The sequence below is a fragment of the Macaca nemestrina genome, chromosome 11 (genome assembly GCF_043159975.1).
Source record: "Macaca nemestrina isolate mMacNem1 chromosome 11, mMacNem.hap1, whole genome shotgun sequence".
Classification (NCBI taxonomy): domain Eukaryota; kingdom Metazoa; phylum Chordata; class Mammalia; order Primates; family Cercopithecidae; genus Macaca; species Macaca nemestrina.
This window is the reverse complement of record NC_092135.1, coordinates 57,198,421-57,217,529: the sequence shown is the minus strand read 5'-3', so window position 1 is coordinate 57,217,529 and position 19,109 is coordinate 57,198,421. Positions and strand designations below refer to the sequence as shown.

Genomic DNA, 19,109 nt, shown 5'->3' with positions numbered 1-19,109 from the left:
TTCCCCCATATATTTATGCACGTTTGATGTATACTTGATTTCTCATTCTCTACAATTAATAAAAGAAGTACATAGCTGCATAGTATTTATTAGAGCGGAAGAGCCAGAGCAAAGGGCAAGGAATTTGGTATATCAGAAAACTGAAATTAATCCTGTTTCCTGGAGGTATGGCAGAGCTGGGGTGGGATGATACAGCCAAGTAGGAACATGACTGATAAAGAACCAAGAGCAAATCAGATGGCAAAGGGCAGGAGTACAGCAAGATTGTGAGAAGTTTTTGTGAAGATAGAATTAAAGGACAGTAAAAGCTACTTTGGTCAAAATTGAGGGACTCAACCAGAGTTTGGCTAAAATGGTTTAATTAGAAATGACAGCTTTTAGACTGAATGTACGTGAACCCCAACCAGCAGAGAGCCAGGTTTACTTTACTCCTCCGTTAAAGCTTTTCAGATGTAAAAATCACTATACGTTGACACGTTACTGAAATGTCAGAGTACCCAAAGTAATCAGTTACGATTTCTAAGCATTTTGATGGAGTTTAATATATAAATTAAATAATTAATTTTTTAGTTGAATTAGCTAGAAATCTAAATAATTTTGACAGTTAATATATTTGGGTTGTTTGAGGAGTTGTTGTTTTCATTTTTCATGTTTTCTAGAGAACATGTATACTTTAACTTATTTTTAATTTTTAAAAGCTGTCTTAAAATTAAGTATGTTATAACCTTCATTTCTGTTATGTGTAGCTGGCAGAGAGAGACAAGAATAAGAAACTTTGGAGGGCGCCTTCAAGGAGAAGTAGCATATTATGCTCCATGTGGAAAGAAACTTAGGCAGTACCCTGAAGTAATAAAGGTACATACTTTTCACCAAATAATGTACATTTGGTGCCTATTAAGCATGATCATGTACAAAAAAAAGTGTACTCCTTTCTCAGATAAAGTTCCTTGATACTAAATATTCTCTTGTATGGGACTATTGTACTTAACCTAAATTTATCTCCTATAAATTTATAGCCCCTTGATAGAATATGCAAAACATTAGTGTCCTGAAGCTAGCTATACATCAAAGCTGGGTTGTAATTATTAAAACCTGAAGTGGAAAAATATGTGATTTTTTCAGTATCTCAGCAGAAATGGAATAATGGATATCTCAAGGGACAATTTCAGCTTCAGTGCAAAAATAAGAGTGGGTGACTTCTATGAAGCCAGAGATGGACCGCAGGTATCCACTTTTTAAAAAGTATAGTCTTTGAACCAAAAAGTAGTACCATAACCTAAATGAAGTAAATTTCACTACACTCTGGAGCATTGCCTTTCTTTAATTAGTTCATATGGCTATACATATAACTTTGTGGTAAGCACTCATTAAGGCCTCAATTAACTATGTTTCAGTAACAAGGAGCTTTGACATAATAGGTATCTTTTTCATAAATAAGTAAATTTTTTCTGTTTTTATTAATTCAACCAATAACTTTACAATTCATATAGGTATAAAAGCATCTGCATATTCATATGAAATATAGGAAAACATTAGTTTCCTGAAAAGTACAGCTAGTTTTAAAAACTAATTTGAATATGAAGACCCTATTATAATCAGTCAGTCCAAAAGAGGATATATATGTCCTAGTGTTTTGGAAGAATCTTGTCCATTTGATTATGCCACACTATATGTTGCATTTTCACAAGTTTGATAAGTTTTTTTGTCATTTCTTAAAACTAGGTGAATGAAATTTCTGGTTTTTGCAGAAATTCAGTTTTTACATTAATTGGTGCACATTTCTGACCATATCACCACAGCTCCCTTTGAGCTTATAGTGTTAAGTATACATCCTCACTAGTCAGCAAAAAGAACCCACCAAGGAGATCTCATTTCCTATATGTTTTCTTTAATGCTTTCTCTTTGTTCCTTAGTTGTATTCAGCTGCATGTGCTTATTATTCACTTTAGCTGCATTGAAAGGGGTCCCAGTTAAGGAGTGATGAGACCTAGATTCTTGTTAATCTGTGAAATACTCTTGTAATTCTGAACAGTAACAAAATAGTGCCCACTTTGCCCACAACTTTGTTATCTGCCAAATAGAAACAATTTTAATATATATAAATATATTACACTTCTGTCTCATAGGATTATGGCAAGATTAAAATGAGATCATATGCATAACAATGTTTCAAAAAGGCTAAAATGCTCAGCCACCTAAAGTTGATATTTTCCTTCTTCATTGAACCTGTCTCTCTTCTATCCCATCATAATGCATAGAAAAAATTTTTTTGCCAATTAATATTTTCTTTGTGAATAGGGAACTTTTCTATCCTATCTTACCCTTAAATTTTATGATTTAGAAATGGAAAAGGTCTCCCTCATTCTGTAAGAGGTTTATTTTGAGTTTGGAAGCTTAAAGGAATTTTTTAAGGTCACACACAAGGCTGAGACATAACTAGAACTCAAGGTTTCTGAAAAAGTAATCTTTTGCATACATCATGTAACCTATTTTCTATTGTAGTCCATGACTTTTAAAGAAAGAAGTTATGTCCAGATCTACCTGTCTCTTTATTGGTAGTTCTAAAATGTCAAAATGTGTTTATCTGAGATTTATAGAAATATATGGAAATATATTCTAGGGTTTTCTATTTTTTTAAACAAAAAAAATTTTGACTTAGACTAAATCTGTCACCAGATTCTTAGAATTTTAATGAACCACAGTGTTACACATTCTATATACACTGCATCAGTTTTAAAGTCATTATTAGAAACTTTAAAAATTATCATTTTAAACATTTTTGTTTCATGTTGTCACATTCTTACTTGTATTATTTATGCCAAAGATATCTTTGTGATTTTAAGTTCCATAGATTTTTGTTCTGAGAGGAAAGCTAATTGGTATTTAACATATAAAGGATTTTGTTTTATATCAGTGATAATTAGACCTAATCTATAAAGCCTCATTACACAGAATAGAATGTTCCTTGACATGCATTCACTTTTTATTAAATATAATCAGTGTTTTCCAAATGCACACTGTCTTGTTGAGATCAATTCCAATCAAGGAAATAGGATGAATTACTAAAGCCAAATATGTTAAGCTGCCAACATTTCAGCAGAATGCTAGGGGAAAATATTCGTAATTTCGAGAGCATTTCTTTTAGCTAAAACCAAAATTAGTACACAGGAATTCAGGATACTTTTAGAAAACAACAATTAAAGGTAAGTCATCCAAAAAAGTGTTCTAGTTAATTAATTAGAGATGCATATAGTTATAAAACCATGTACATTTTTATATACTGGATTATGTGATTAATAGGTTTAAGCATATGGTTAACTGGAAATATATGTCATTATATAAGAATGTTCTCTGAAAACCAAGATTATATATTTTTGTTATAGTAATTATGATGTGAAATAATTTTGATCACACTGAATTTTGTAGAAGATGTAAAATACAGGGTGGCACAAAGCTACTGTTACCATGCAATGATGATCCTATGTATTTACAATATATCTGCTTTTACGCAAATTGTATAAATGGTTTGATGATGAAACATGTTTTAAAAAGTGTGCATATTAAAAGACTAGAAGGAAATGTGTCAAAACTAATAATGGATGTAATGGTGATAGCAATGGATTTTTTTGCTTTCTACGTTTTTTGCATGTTGTGTCTTTTCAAAAATTTGCTTGTTTTATGTATATAATGTGAAAAACAGGCCAGGCATTGTGAGTTACACCTGTAACCCCAGCACTTTGGGAGGTCGAGGCGGGCGGATCACTTGAGCTCCAGAGTTCAAGACTAAGCCTCAGCAGTGGCGGGCGCCCCTCCCCCGGTCTCGCTGCTGCCTTGCAGTTAGATCTTAGACTGCTGTGCTAGCAATGAGGGAGGCTCCGTGGGCATGGGACCCTCCGGGCCAGATGTGGGATATAATCACCTGGTGTGCTGTTTGCTAAGACCCTTGGTAAAGTGCAGTATTAGGGTGGGAGTTACCCGATTTTCCAGGTGTTGTGTGTCTCAATTTCCTTTGGCTAGGAAAGGAATTACCTTCCCCCTTGCACTTCCCAGGTGAGGTGATGCCTTGCTGTGCTTCACCTCTCCTTGGTTGGGCTGCACGGGCGGACCAGCGCCAACTGTCCGACATGACACGCCCCAGTGAGATGAACCCGGTACCTCAGTTGAAAATGCAGAAATCACCTGTCTTCTGTGTTGCTCACGCTGGGAGCTGGAAGCTGGAGCTGTTCCTATTCGGCCTTCTTGGGCGCGCTGACAGCTCTATTCTTAATCACTCTCCTATTAAAACATTTTCCTGGGAAATATATTTTTTTCATCATTTGTTAATCTTAAAAGATATCCCAAAACCCCCAACATTAGTCCTATATGTTCTAATTTTACTTAACACATTACAAAAATTGCATCAGCGGAATTCCAATTCTCCATATATTATATATAAAATTTAGGAGATAACACTCTGCTAGAAGATAATATCTGCAGTGCAGAATTCTGGGTTTTTCTCTAGTTTATTGAGACAATGATTTGTTCCTTCCAGGAGTATAATTTACATCAAAGGCCATTCATCTCAACATTAAATACTAAAGAGTAAAAAAGTTAATTCAAAACAAAAAACAAGTCCCCTCACCCCCAAAGTCTATACAGCAACCTATGATAAATCTGAAAGAGAAGCAACAGCCCATCAACATTTTATTTCAGAATAGATAAAATCATTAATTTTTTCTTACATTTAAGAATTTCTTTGTTGTTGATATTATTTTTAAAGAAAATCCCTAATTGAAAAAATTTTTTTCTTTAAAAAATAATATTATTGTGGCATATTTACATGCAATAAAACAAAATCATTTTTAAGCATGTAGTTTGGTAATTTTTTTAGGGACACAGTGCTTTGTTTATTTTTCTTTCAACTTTTATTTTAGGCTCAGGGGTACATGTGCAGGTTTGCTAGGTGGGCAGGCTATACATCACTGAGGTTCAGTGTGCAAATGATCCTGGAGCACAGTACCTGATTGGTAGTTTTTCAACCCCCACCCCCATCCCCCCCACCACCACTCTCCCCACTCAAGTAGTCTCCAGTGTCTGTTGTTCACATCTTTGCATTTGTGGATATTCAATGTTTAGCTGTCACTTGTGAGAACATGTGATATTTAGTTTTCTGTTCCTTCATTATGTTTCTTAGGTGATGGCCTCCAGCTGCATCCATGTTGTTATAAAGGATAAGATATCATTCTTTCTATGGCTGCATAGTATTCCTGGGCATATGTATACCATTTTCTTTATTCAGTCCACTGTTGATGGGCATATAGGTTGATTCTATGTCTTTGCTATTGTGAATAGTGCTGCAGTGAACATGTGAGGGCATGTGTCTTTTTGGTAGAACAATTTATTTTCCTTTGGGTATATACTCAGTAAGTGGGATTGCTGGGTCTAATGATAGTTCTGTTTTAAGTTCTTTGAGGAATCTCCGCATTGCTTTCCACAGTGGCTGAACTAATTTACGTTCCTACTATCAGTGTATGAAGTGTTCCCTTTTCTCTGCAATCTTGCCCACATCTATTGTTTTTTGACTTTTTATTAATAGCCTTTTATTTTTGAGATGGAGTCTTGCTCTGTCACCCAGCTGGAGTGCAGTAGTGCCATCTCAGCTCACTGCAAGCCCCACCTCCCAGGTTCACGCCTTTCTCCTGCCTCAGCCTCCTGAGTAGCTGGGACTACAGGCACCCGCCACTGCACCCGGCTAATTTTTTTGTATTTTTAGTAGACACGGGGTTTCACTGTGTTAGCCAGGATGGTCTCAATCTCCTGACCTCGTGATCCGCCTGCCTTGGCCTCCCAAAGTGCTGAGATTAGATTACAGGTGTGAGCCACTGCACCTGGCCAACAATAGCCATTCTGACTCGTGTCAGAATGAGATAGTATTTCATTGTGGTTTTAATTTGCATTTCTTTTTGATTAAGGGTGTTGAGCATTTCTGTGTATATTTGTTGGCTCCACGTATTTTTTTTCAGGAGTGTTTGTGTCCATTTTTTAATGGAGTTCTTTTTTGTTTTTGTTGAATTAAGTTTCTTATAGAGTCTAGATATTACACCTTTGTCAGATATATAGTTTGTGAATATTTGCTCCCATTCTGTAGGTTGTCTGTGATAGTTTCTTCTGCTGTACAGAAGCTCTAGTTTAATTAAGTCTCACTTGTCAATTTTTATTTTTGTTGCAGTTGCTTTTAGGGACTTAGTAATAAATTCTTTGCCAAGGTTGATGTTCAGAATGGTATTTCCTAGGTTTGTTCCTAGGAATTTAAGTCTTTAATCCACATAGAGTTAATTTTTGTATATGGTGAAAGGAAGGGGTCCAATTTCAATATTCTGTGTTCATCTAGCCAGTTATCCCAGCACTATTTATTGAATAGGGGAGTTCTTTCTCCATTGCTTGTTATTGTTGACTTTGTCAAAAATCAGGTGGTCATGGGTGTGCAGCCTTATTTCTGGATTCTCTGTCCTGTTCCATTGGTCTATGTGTCTGTTTTTGTACCAGTACCATGCTGTTTTGGTTACTGTAGCCTTGTAGTATAGTTGGAAGTCGGGTAAGTGTGATGCTTCCAGCTTTGTTCTTTTAGCTTAGATTGTTTTGGCAATTTAGGCTCTTTAGGTTTCCTATGAATTTTAGAATAGTTTTTTTCTGATTCTGTGAAAAATTGCATTGGTGGTTCGATAGGAATAAGCATTGAATCTGTAAATTACTTTGGGCAGTATGGCTATTTTGACAATGTTGATTCTTCCTATCCATGACCATGGAACGTTTCTCCATTTGTTTGTGTCTTCTCTGATTGCTTTCAGCAGTGTTTCGTCATTTTTGTTGTAGAGATCTTTTACCTCCTTGGATAGCTATATTCCTAGGTATTTTGTTCTTTTTGTGGCTATTATAATAAATGAGATTGCATTCTTGATTTGGCTCTCAGCTTGGATGCTATTGGCATATAGAAATGTTATTGATTTTTGTGTATTGATTTTGTATCCTCAAACCTTACTGAACTCGTTTATCAGTCCTAGGAGCCTTTTGTGAAAGTCTCTAGGGTTTTCTAGGTATAGAATCATATTGTCTGTTAAGACAGATAGTTTGATTTCCTCTCTTCCTATTTGGATGCCTTTTATTTTTTCTTGTTGAGTACCATGGATATTTTGCTTAATCATTTTTTGATTCAAGATATTTCTGGGCTTAAGATATGATTTTATATGTATTTATTAATATTAACAGCAAGCATTTGTTGAAAATATTAACTAACTTTTGTATAGTACAATAAGATGAGAGGTGTGTGAGCTTATATTATTAAAATTTAGGTAAATTAATCATTTACTGAAGGACGACAATGTAATTATTACCTTTAAAAAAAGAGATGCCCTTAATTCAAGAAAATAGGATTACAAATGAAATGGGGATAAAAGGCCCAGCATGGTGGCTCATACCTGTAATCCCAACACTTTGGGAGGCTGAGACAGGAGGATTGCTTAAGTCCGGAAGTTCAAGACTAGCCTGAGCAATGTATCAAGACTCCATCTCCACAAAAAATAAAAATATTACCTGGGCATGATGGTGCATGCCTGTAGTCCCAGCTACATGGGAGGCTAAAGTAAAAGGACTGTTTTAGCCCATGAGTTTGAAACTGCAGAGAACTATGACCATGCCATTACACTAGGAGGACGACTGCCTGGGTGACAGATTGAGACCCTGTCTCTAATTAAAAAAAAAAAAAAAGGGAAGAAAGAAATAGGGAATAAGATACACTTAATGTATCCATTATCAGTTTTATTTATTTTGGTCCACAGATGTAGTGAGGAATTTGTAGAATCGGCTACTTTTCAGCATACTGATAGTTTTCAAGCACTTCTTACCAGCTTCTGTAAAAATCTTGATTTTAGAAGAATGATAGACTTCATGGAACAAAACAATTGTAATAATCTATATAAGCCCATGCTGTACTGGCTGGCTGCCTTTTAATGAACTTCTGTTGGCAGTTTTAGAAACCCGTTTGAAAATGGTGTAAGATAAATAAATTTCTTACAGACTTCTGTTTCATCACATTATAAAAAACTTGTTGAATAAAATGTTGTTGTTTTTATTTTACTTTGTGTTTGATTGTCAGAATAAAAGAAAGTAAGGTTGAGCTAGACATGTTTTGGTAATAAAATAGCATTATTTTTATTGACCTAAATATAATATTAAGGTAAGAGGTATTTATATATTTCTTAGGAATAGAGGAAGGCATCAAAATAAATTGTTAATGACATACTATTTTGAAATACATTATGATCTACCTTGAAATGCATTTTTTGTGAATTGTAGAAAGCTATACATCTAAGCATGAAGACCTTAACTTTATTTTTTTCAACCAGGACGTTTAGAAGCATTAGAGTATGGAATGTCTACTGTTATCAGGCCAAAAAAAGCATAAAATTGAAAGATACAAGGAAGAAGCAAGTTTAAAATGACTCTGAAAATGTTGCTTTTTTTCTTTGAGATGTTGCATTTAGAAAAAAGTAGTGTTTCTTCTTTTTAATGCACAAGTCCATAAAAAGTAAAATGTCTACAGTTCTTAATGAAAAGAGCCTTTTTTTTCTGAGTCATTTAATCAGTAAATATTTGTGACAAATACTTAATGTGCCAGGCATTTTTTTCCCTAAGTAGATGTCCCCTAAAGGCATTTTCCCATAGACAAATTGTGAACACACCTTTGAGTACAGAAATGAAATTGAAAGCCTGAATTTGAAGAAAAACTAATGTTCATAGAGAAACTGGAGAATACAAAAAAATGATTGTTGGTTTAGAGAAGCTTATTCTCTGGGGAAGATAAAACAGTAGGCAGAATACTGCCCAGCTAAAAATTAGGGTTTTGTTAAGAGGAGGCTTCACAGTAAGGTAGGCAACACACAGTTTCTGGCACAATTTAATGCTGGTAATTATTTCAAATTAAGTGAAGAACAAAAGATTGGAAGTCAACAACCAGAGTTCTAATTCAGCTCTGCTGTTAACTGTCACACCTAATGCAACATAGCCGTGGGCACGAATGGACACTGAGAACATGAAAGATCAGTACCAGAAGTCTAAAAGTCTGGAAATTTATGTCACTGATCTACCAGGTAGGATTTTTGTGGCTAGGCAAGGCCTATACTAGGAGGACGACTGTATGAATCCAAGGATATAGGAGGAGGAGATATTGAAAGTCGTTGACTATTAGAGGATGACATACTTTAAGTAGAAAACATAGTCAGCATTGTGGAAACAGTTGTATCAAACCACATCTTTCTCACGTGTTTTTAATAGATGACACCTTTCCTCACAGTTCTTACTCTTTCACATCTAAAGTGCTATGTAGTGTATGGTATAATAAGCTATATGACTAGGGTGGCTTAAGAATATCTGTCATAAAGTTTGTAATCTATCACCCTTTCACTACCTACCTCTGGCACTATTAAGTAGCTAGAAATAGACATAATACTGAATTGTGAAAAGGCATAAAGAAATCCAACAAAATTTTGATTTTTTTTCATGATGTTAATTTTTTTATGTGAATTGTCAAATTTCGTCACAAATATCTGATACCCTTTCTTTGCTCATGCCCTAAGAATTTTTTTTAGTTCTAGCAGGGTAATTTAGTATCTTACATTACTTACGCTGAAGCTAACTTAATTCTCTCATCTGTAATGTAAATGCATATAAGAGGTCTTTAAGATCGATTTGCTTTTAGGTGTGACGTTCTAAAAGTTTCATATAAACAAATTGGGAAGTAAAGGATTCTGAAAGTATAGTTTCAAAAGGAATAGTAGTAAAAAATTAACTTTGTTTACTTAAGCTATGATTAAATTTACTGAAAATTATTTAACCAGAAATCAATTTGGTAAATGATCAATCCACTGAATGACTGATAGGCCTTAAATTGTCAGACCAATTGCCTTAATCCAGATTTAAAACATGCACCACAAATATTTTACTACCAGAAGCAAGGACTGGGATAGATACAGGTCTCAATCCAGAAAAATATGAGAAGAGTAGGGGAAAGTCTCTCCATTCACTTATATAACACTGAGCATTCAAGAAGGACAGTATTAGGCATCTCAAATATTAACTTGGGAAGCTGGGCATCTAATGGCACAGGACTGTAAATCCATGGTGAAATTGCTGCATCAAAGTCTTGGTGATACTAAAACTTTTTTAAAAAGTCATCAATAACTTGGCAAATAAATCATTCAGCTAATCGGCTTTTAGTGGACTGGGAGACTGCATTTACATAATTATATACTGCTTTTCCCAAAAAATAACTCAGCTTACAAGTATTTAAAAAATGGGAGCAACAAAAGAAAAAGTCAAGCTAGAATGTGTAAAATTGAATCAGGAATGAGACTTGAGAACACATCCCATTAAGACTAAACATGTGGCTGCTAAACCACATATTTACTTTAGCTTTCAGTGAAACGTGGGAAACCCAGTTAATTAGGCAATTTACTGTCTATAAGATAAGGTGAAAACAAACCAGTCCCTCATGAAGGGTTCACCTATCCTTTGGAGTCATTTATTTATGAAGACTGTATAACAGAAATGTTGAAATAGGAAGGTCATATTGAAAATAAATTTCATGATCTCTTTTGAATTTCTGAATACAGAAAATAAGAACTCACTAAAAGGAAATATTTTCTTTCTTTAAAAGTCTGTTTATAAGTCATAAAAAAGTTGAGCAATAAATTTATTTTCCAGTTTTCTCAAATATTTCTCCATCCTTATTTGTTCAGTAAGAAAACCTCATTGCCACTTGTTTCCCTTTTCCATGTTGTTTAGAGACTACCCCAAACTTTAACTGCCTTTCTGGTCTTTGGCTTTCCTCCTTCACATCCAGGCAGTGTTCAATTTCAGTCAGTTCTCTCTCCCAAAAGACCAATGTACTATTCATCTCTCTTTCCAGCTCTAATTTCTGTGCTCTAATCCAGGCCATCATAATTTTTATATGGGCAGTTGAGACGGCTTTCTCTCCCAAGCTCTAAACTCTTTTTCTAACGCATTACTGAGGGTGTGGTCCTACGGTCACCTGCCTTAGAATAGACTGAGCCTGAGGTCCTTCTTAAAAATGTGGTCCTTTAGGGAAAAGGACTCTCTCTAGCTGACCTGTAGGTAATGTTATGCCTTGCTCGGAGTAAACGTGCCTCAACAAATATTTAAGTAGTGAAAACTTCATTTTTATAATATATTACAGCTTTACAGTGTACTTGCACTTATTTCATTAACTTGTTTACCTGGATTATTCCATCTTCCAAAATAAAACATAAACGCTTTTCTTTTTATCCTTCTTTCTCTTTGTAGTATTTATGGAAGTGAATGTATTATTCACTAAGAATATAAATTACCAACCCTTGAAAGCAGAATTAGAATAATGTAATTAACATAATCTTGTCCAGGCGCGGTGGCTTACACACGTAATCCAAACGAAGGCCAAGGTGGGTGGATCACCTGAGGTCAGGAGTTTGAGACCAGCCTGGCCAACATGGCGAAACCCTGTCTCTACTAAAAATACAAAAATTAGCCGGGTGTGGTGGCAAGTGCCTGTAATCCCAGCTACTTGGGAGGCTGAGGCAGGAGAATCACTTGAACTTAACAGGTGGAGGTTGCAGTGAGCTGAGATTGCACCACTGCACTACAGTTTAGGCCACAGAGTGAGACTTCATCTCAAAAATAAATAAATAAATAATAGTAATAATAATAATCTTTTGCTATCTCCATCTTGTTGATCATCTTTTCTTATCCATGTTTTAAAAATCTTAACAACAGTTATTTTCAGGAAATATATACTATCTTAAGTCTTAGAAATCAAGAAAAAAATTCTTTTGATATATATTAATTAAATTCTTATAATTGATATATAAACATTAAATTCTTCTGATAAATAAAAAGCCAATGGCATGTGAATCAAATGATATAAATTGTATTTGTTTTTCCTGAGGAAAAATTTATTGAGAAAAATACTATTTGTTCTCACCCACAATTATTTTGGCTCATCAATGAATTAAAGCTGTAGTATAAGTTTCAGATTTTCCTAATGATTCTTTTCTCATTTTCTAAAATCTAGGAGTCAGAAGACATTATAAGTAATCCAGTATATGCAATCCCTTTAGAAAGTATTTACTTTTTAAATGCCAAGGGCAAAAATGTGAATGATATGGTCACTATATTTGTCTGGTAAGTTTTAGGCACCAACATATTTTGTTCCTCTTTTGACACAGGTGTATTTTCCTAGCTGAATAAAAACATAACTATGTAAAAATTATATCTGGATAAGAAAAGTTGATAAAACTCTTAAAATTTTGGCCAAAAATTGATTTTACTAATAAGATACTTTAAAAGCCAAATGCAGATTTGTTTATAGGCTTTTATTAGTCCCTCTTCTCTTCCAAGTATCATGAATGTCACCTTTATATTTTTCAATTTATATGATACATGCTGCCTTGGTGCTTAAGAACATAATAAAAAAATGAAAAGCTAAACTAATCAAAAGCTTCCTATGCTGGTGAACATAACCTAACATAAAACTATTCTGATGTCTTCCTTTTTAGTGGCTTATGGCCTAAAAATACACTTTGTACGTCTATTGTTCCTACTGACTTCATTTGGAATCTCAGCAAAAGATTTTCATTTTCCTCAGAATTAATTTTTAAAATTATTTTAACATAAGAATTACTGAAAGGAATTAGTATAGATGTTATTTTTAGCATATATATGTATGAACATATGCATTAATTTTTTTCTGACAGTCTTGACATAATCTTGGCTGTGCTTTTATAGCTAAATGTTATGATCTGTCACTTATCAAGTATAAGAACATCTTTATAACATCAAGTACTCATAGTGGTCAGGAGCACAGGTTTTAGAGTGAGACAGTCATGGGTTTGAATCACAGTCTGTTCTTTGCTGTCTATTCAACCTTGCTCAGCCTGAATTTCCTCAATTGTAATATAAAGACGATAAAACCCACCATATGAGGTAGAAATGTTGTGAAGATTAAAGTGTAGCCTATTTAAAGTATCTGGAACAAAACACAATACTTGGAATGTAGGATGTAGCTATTATCCATAATCATGTACAATTTAGTACCCATTAACTGCAATATTCATAGACTCCTTGCCCCAGGTTAGGCAAATCATGTTTAACCTAAAACTCAAGAACTTTGGGTTATTTTTGGTTACACAGTTTCTTCTAGTGTCTCAAGCAAAATTTCTGCTTCAAGGATATTTTTAGAGAAAAACACATTTAAAAAATTTCCTTAACCTTCATACTGAAGGAATTAACTCTTAAAAAGAAATAGTAAGACAGTTATTTTTAAAATATGTCTCCTATATCTGAACATATTATTTTTCGACTATAAGGTAATATAACATAGTGTATTTATTTTGATTGACACATGCAGGATACATGTATTTATGTGCTAAGCTGTATTATTATTATTTTATTTATTTTGAGACAGTGTCTTGTTCTTTCGCCCAGGTTGGAGTGCAGTGACGTGATCTCAGCTCTCTGGCGCAATCTCAGCTCACTGCAACTTCCACCTCCTGGGTTCCAGCGATTCTTCTGCCTCAGCCTCCCAAGTAGCTGAGACTACAGACGCACGCCACCATGCCCAGCTGATTTTCGTGTTTTTAGTAGAGATGGGGTTTCACTGTATTGGCCAGGCTGATCTCGAACTCCTGACCTTGTGATCTGCCCAATTTGGCCTCCCAAAGTGCTGGTATTATAGGCATGAGCCACTGCACCCGGCCACAAAATTATTCTTACAATACACTAGCATTGTGTTGGTGTGTGCCTCCACTAGGAGGCTTATAATGGGAAATCTCAAATATATACAGAAATAGATGGACTGATAATATATACCTTGTACCCATCATAAGCTTTAGGAATTATCATTTTGACCAATATTGCTTTACATATACCCTCATCTACTTCTCCCTTCCAAAATTTGTTGAAGGAATGTTTCCATTTGTGACTCTAAAAGATAAGGACTCATGACCACAGTACCATTATTATATTTTTAATATATAATTTCTTTTTAATTTTTTCATTTTTGTGAGTACATAATAGGTATATATATTTATGGGGTACATGAGTGTTTTGTTTTGTTTTGTTTTTGTTTTTTTGAGATGGAGTCTCGCTGTGTCGCCCAGGCTGGAGTACAGTGTGCCATCTCGGCTCACTGCAACCTCCACCTCCCGGGTTCAAGCCATTCTCCTGTGTCACTCTCCCAAGTAACTAGTACTACAGGCACCCACCACCATGCCCCAGCTAATTTTTGTATTTTTAGTAGAGACGGGGTTTCACCATGTTGGCCAGGCTGGTCTCAAACTCCTGACTTCAGGAGTTCCATCCGCCTTAGCCTCCCAAAATGCTGGGATTACAGGTGTGAGCCACCGCGCCGAGCCACATGAGATACTTTGATACAGGCATACAATGCAAAATAATAACATCAAAGTAAATGGGGTATTCATCACCTCAAGCATTTATCCTTTCTTTGTGTTACAAACAATCCAGTTATACTCTTTTAGGTTTTTTTAAATGTATGATAAATTATTGTTGATTGTAGTCACCATGTTGTGCTATCAAACACTAGATCTTATTTATTTTACCCACCTATTTTTTATAACCATTAATCATCTCCACTCCCTTTCCCCTCTCCTCTCACTATCCTTCCCAGCCTCTGGCAACTATCATTCTGCTTTCTATCTCCGTTGAGTTCAATTGTTTTAATTTTTAGCTCCCACAAATAAGTGAGAACATGCAAAACTTATCTTTCTGGGCCTGGCTTGTTTCACTTAATGTGATATTCTCTAGTTCCATCCATGATGTTGTTGCAAATGAAAGGATCTCATTTTTCTTAATGGCTGAATAGTGTGGTGTATATTGTGTGGTGTATATTTACCACATTTTCTTTATCCATCTAACACATGGGTTGCTTCCAAATCCTGGCTATTGTGAACAGTGCTGCAGTAAACATGGGAATGCAGATACATCTTCAATGTATTCATTTACTTTCTTTTAGATATATACCTAGCAGTGGAATTGCTGAATTATATAGTAGCTCTATTTTTAGTTTTTTGAGGGACCTCTGAACTGTTCTCCATAGTGGTTGTACTTATTTACATTGATATGTTCTTGATATCATCAACTCTCAGTCATTGCTCAGATTTTCAATTGTCTCTTTATTATTCAAATTTTCTTAACAGTTTGTCTGTCTATTTATTTAGAGATGAAGTCTTGCTCTTGTCCCCCAGGCGGGAGTGCAATGGTGTGATCTCGGCTTACTGCAACCTCCGCCTCCTGGGTTCAAACCATTCTCCTGCCTCATCCTCCTGAGTAGCTGGGATTACAGGTGCCTGTCACCATGCCCAGCTAATTTTTGTATTTTTAGTAGAGACAGGGTTTCACCATGTTGGCCAAGCTGGTCTCGAACTCCTGACCTTAGGTGATCCGCCCGCCTCGGCCTCCCAAAGTGCTGGGATTACAGGTGTGAGCCACCACGCCAGGCCAGTTTGTCTATTTAAATAAGTATCCAAGTAAGGTCCACAAATTGGGCTTGTTTGATACATATTTTAAGGTTCATTTAAACTTCCTACAGCTTTCTTCTTGCAGCATATTTGTTGAAGAAACTAGGTCATTTGTAGAATTTCCCACAGAATGGATTTTGCCATATAGTTTAACTTATACTTCTGTGTCTCTTTTAAAGTTATTGTAATTAGATCTAGAGGCTTGATCAAATCCAGGTTTGATTTTTGTGTGTGTGTGAGGGGCAGTACTACTTTGTAGGTAGGTGACTGTATGAACCTCCATTAGGAGGCTAATATCTGTCTGGTTGTGTCTCTTTTTGATGATAGGCAACCATTCAAGTTCAATTCTTCGATTCACTAATTTATTAGGTATTGCAGAATCCTGATATTCTAACTCTTTCTGTCTTAATTTATTAGCTGTAATATTTATAAAGAGAAACTTTCATGTATTATTTTGGCTTAACTGATAACCCGTAAGAGCAGTCTATAGTGGCATCAATCCACAACTAGTATTTTTAAATATCTGCTAACTCAATGGTCATTATAGTTCAGAAATTGTGATTAAGATTTATAACTATATGTTTATAGATACAGATACAAATCTCTCTATATATTTAATTAAAGCTTAAGTCATTAAAGTAAGAATATTAAAGCTATACCAAAGGCCATGAATAATTATACATCTAAGTTTAATTTAAAAATGAAATACCTAAAGTTTATATACCAATGTTATAAATTCCAAAATATATGCAATTTTTAGCTAGAATTTTCTGACATATTGGTCTCGTGTTTATTTTGTTTGTAATATATTATTTCTATAAAATGTTAATTAAAAGGGAATGCAGTGGTGTCTTTTGAAAGAAGAGGATGTCATTCCTCGTATCAGGGCAATGGAAGGCCGTAGAGGAAGACCACCAAATCCAGACAGACAGCGAGCAAGAGAGGAATCCAGGATGAGACGTCGGAAGGGTCGACCTCCAAATGTTGGCAATGCTGAATTCCTAGATAACACAGATGCAAAGTTGCTAAGAAAACTGCAAGCTCAAGGTAAGAAACGTAATGTGTCTGACACTAATAATCATACTAAAAAGTATACTAAAAGTATTTCTAATATTTTTGAATTAGGATTGACACTGCTCTCAATTTTTAAAAAGTAAATATTTGTGTTAGAATAAAATGAAAAAATAAGGAGTCCCACTGGTAACTGGAGTTCTTTGATTAGGTAATCTTTCCAGAACCATTATTCATAAACACATCCTATCCTGTCTATTTAGAATGACAAAGGTGGGTGTTAAGCTTTTAAGGCTTGCACAGAAAGGGAATCAACCAGTACTTGGCACATGCCTTAAGGTCGTGCCAACCTTCTGGAAATTCTCATTTTAACAGCTCCCGATTCCTTGAGGTGGTACATGGGAATAACTCCAAAATATGTGGATCTGTGGAGTAAATTTTCAGTCAGAGAACTCCAATTACTGGTAAGTAACCCCAGTCTTTTAGTTCGGGTTCTCCTGTAAGTCCAGATGTAGTATATATATTTTCAGAATACCAAATTAATACATTTAAATCAAAAAGTACTTTTAAGATAACCAGAAAGTATCATTTGTCAAGTTCAAAATGCTCATAATAACCTAAACTGTATTAATGATTTGACATTATACATAAGTTCTCAACATGAAAGTCCCATGCTATGTATGGCAAAGAGAAGGCTGAGTAAAATAGAACAGTTTGGCTTTGCAGTTTGCGTTACTAGTTACAAATGTGAAGCCGCTTAAGGCCGTCTGAATATATCAACATATGTGTAGATACCTTGTATTTGCAAGGCATATATGTAAAGATATGTAACGATGTAAAATAAAGGTTTAATAATGAAACTGACTTAAAAATCTAACAGAATTTTACTTCTCATGGGTTTTTATTATCCCTATAAATAAGCAAAATATCGAGGAAATGTATAAAAGACTTGTTTCTATGTATTGTAAACACCATCATAATATTGACTTCTCTGTTGCTGCTTTGCTTTTTGTTATAAAACAAATATCCATGACAAAACTCATACTATAGAATGCTTTAAAGACACATGTAATCTTAGTGCTTTGGGAGGCCAATGTGGGAGGATTGTTTGAGGCCAAGAATTTAAGACCAGCCTGGGCAACAAAGCAAGACCCCATCTCTACAAATAAAATTTAAAAATTAGCCAGCTTTGGTGGCACGCACCTATAATCCTAGCTATTGTGGAGGCTGATGTGGGAGGATCCTCTGAACCCAGGAATTCAAGGTTACAGTGAGCTATGATCATGCCACTGCACTCCAGCCTGGGTGACAGAGTGAGATCCTGTGTCTAAAAAATAAATAAATAAAATAAAAGACACTGTCATTCTTATCAGTGGAATAATTAATCTTTCCAGAAATATGTATACACATACATACACATGCGACCATTCACATGTACATGTATATCCTTTTTGATTTTTAAAATAAATGGACTTGAATCAGTCTCTTTTTGATGACTGTTTAAGCTATTTCCAGATCTTTGCTATCATACAATTGTAATAAATATATATTACACTTTTCTAAGCATATATTATACAAATCTAAACATATTATACAAATCATTTTCAAGTTTTTGTGGATAGCAGGCAGATATTGTCTCCAGTTTATACTTTGACTAATAGCTTAACTGCCTAGCATGTAACTTAATATCATATAAGTTTTTTTGTCTTAGTGTGTATATTAGTCTGTTCTCACACTGCTATAAAGTTACTACCTGAGACTGGGTAATTTATAAAGGAAAGAGGTTTAATTGACTCACAGTTTTGCATGGCTGGGAGGCCTCAGGGAACTTAAAATCATAATGGAAGGGGAAGCAGCCACCTTCTTCACAAGGCACCCAGAAGAGAGAGAGAGAGCAAGGGAATCTGCCACTTAGAAAACTCAGATCTCGTGAGAATTCACTTACTATCATGAGAACAGCATGGGGGGAACCCCTGCAATGATCCAATCCCCGCCCACCAGGTCCCTCCTTCAACACATGGGGATTACAGTTTGAGATGAGATTCAGGTGCGAACACAGAGCCAAACCTTATCAGTATGGTAGTCAGATTTTTTTTATTTGATTTGATTTCTTATAAGACTTTCATCCCAAAGAGTTACTGGTGAAGGTTAAAAAGAAAAAGTCAGTAAATTAACAGGCATAGATGGGTTTTAAAAATTGATATTGTCAGTAAGCTATTGACTCTTCTGAATAATGTTTAATGCTGGGGAATGTGGACATTGTTTGCATAAAATAAGAAAGTTTGAAATTAACTGATAATCAAAACATGGGCTCTTCATGGATATTTGGTATATCTAAGTATCATTATAAGTTAGAATCTAAAATAGCAAATTTAAATTTGGAAAATTAACTATATTTTTGTTGTAACAAAGTAAAAGTTAATTATTCAACTTTTACCAAATGTATATTCTCCTTCCAGATTTCAAATTGATTTGTATTCAATCACATAGTTTATCCTTGTTATAATATACTGGGTTGCATTTTGCAAGTTCTGT

At 34.8% G+C, this 19,109-nt stretch overlaps 1 protein-coding gene across 31 annotated transcripts in view; it reads left to right on the top strand.

Annotated features, from left to right (window-relative positions):
* LOC105493186 (bromodomain adjacent to zinc finger domain 2B) overlaps positions 1 to 19,109 on the top strand; it is a 412,599-nt gene that overhangs the window by 293,563 nt on the left and 99,927 nt on the right. For 26 of the 31 annotated variants that reach the window (XM_071072832.1, XM_024796394.2, XM_011760666.3 and 23 more), the window contains 3 exons: positions 747 to 855; positions 1,123 to 1,224; positions 16,400 to 16,610. In XM_071072832.1, coding sequence (XP_070928933.1) covers positions 747 to 855; positions 1,123 to 1,224; positions 16,400 to 16,610 — 422 coding nt within the window. The remainder of the gene's footprint in view (positions 1 to 746; positions 856 to 1,122; positions 1,225 to 16,399; positions 16,611 to 19,109) is intronic. The other 5 variants (XM_011760685.3, XM_011760683.3, XM_011760692.3 and 2 more) reach the window with 1 other exon arrangement.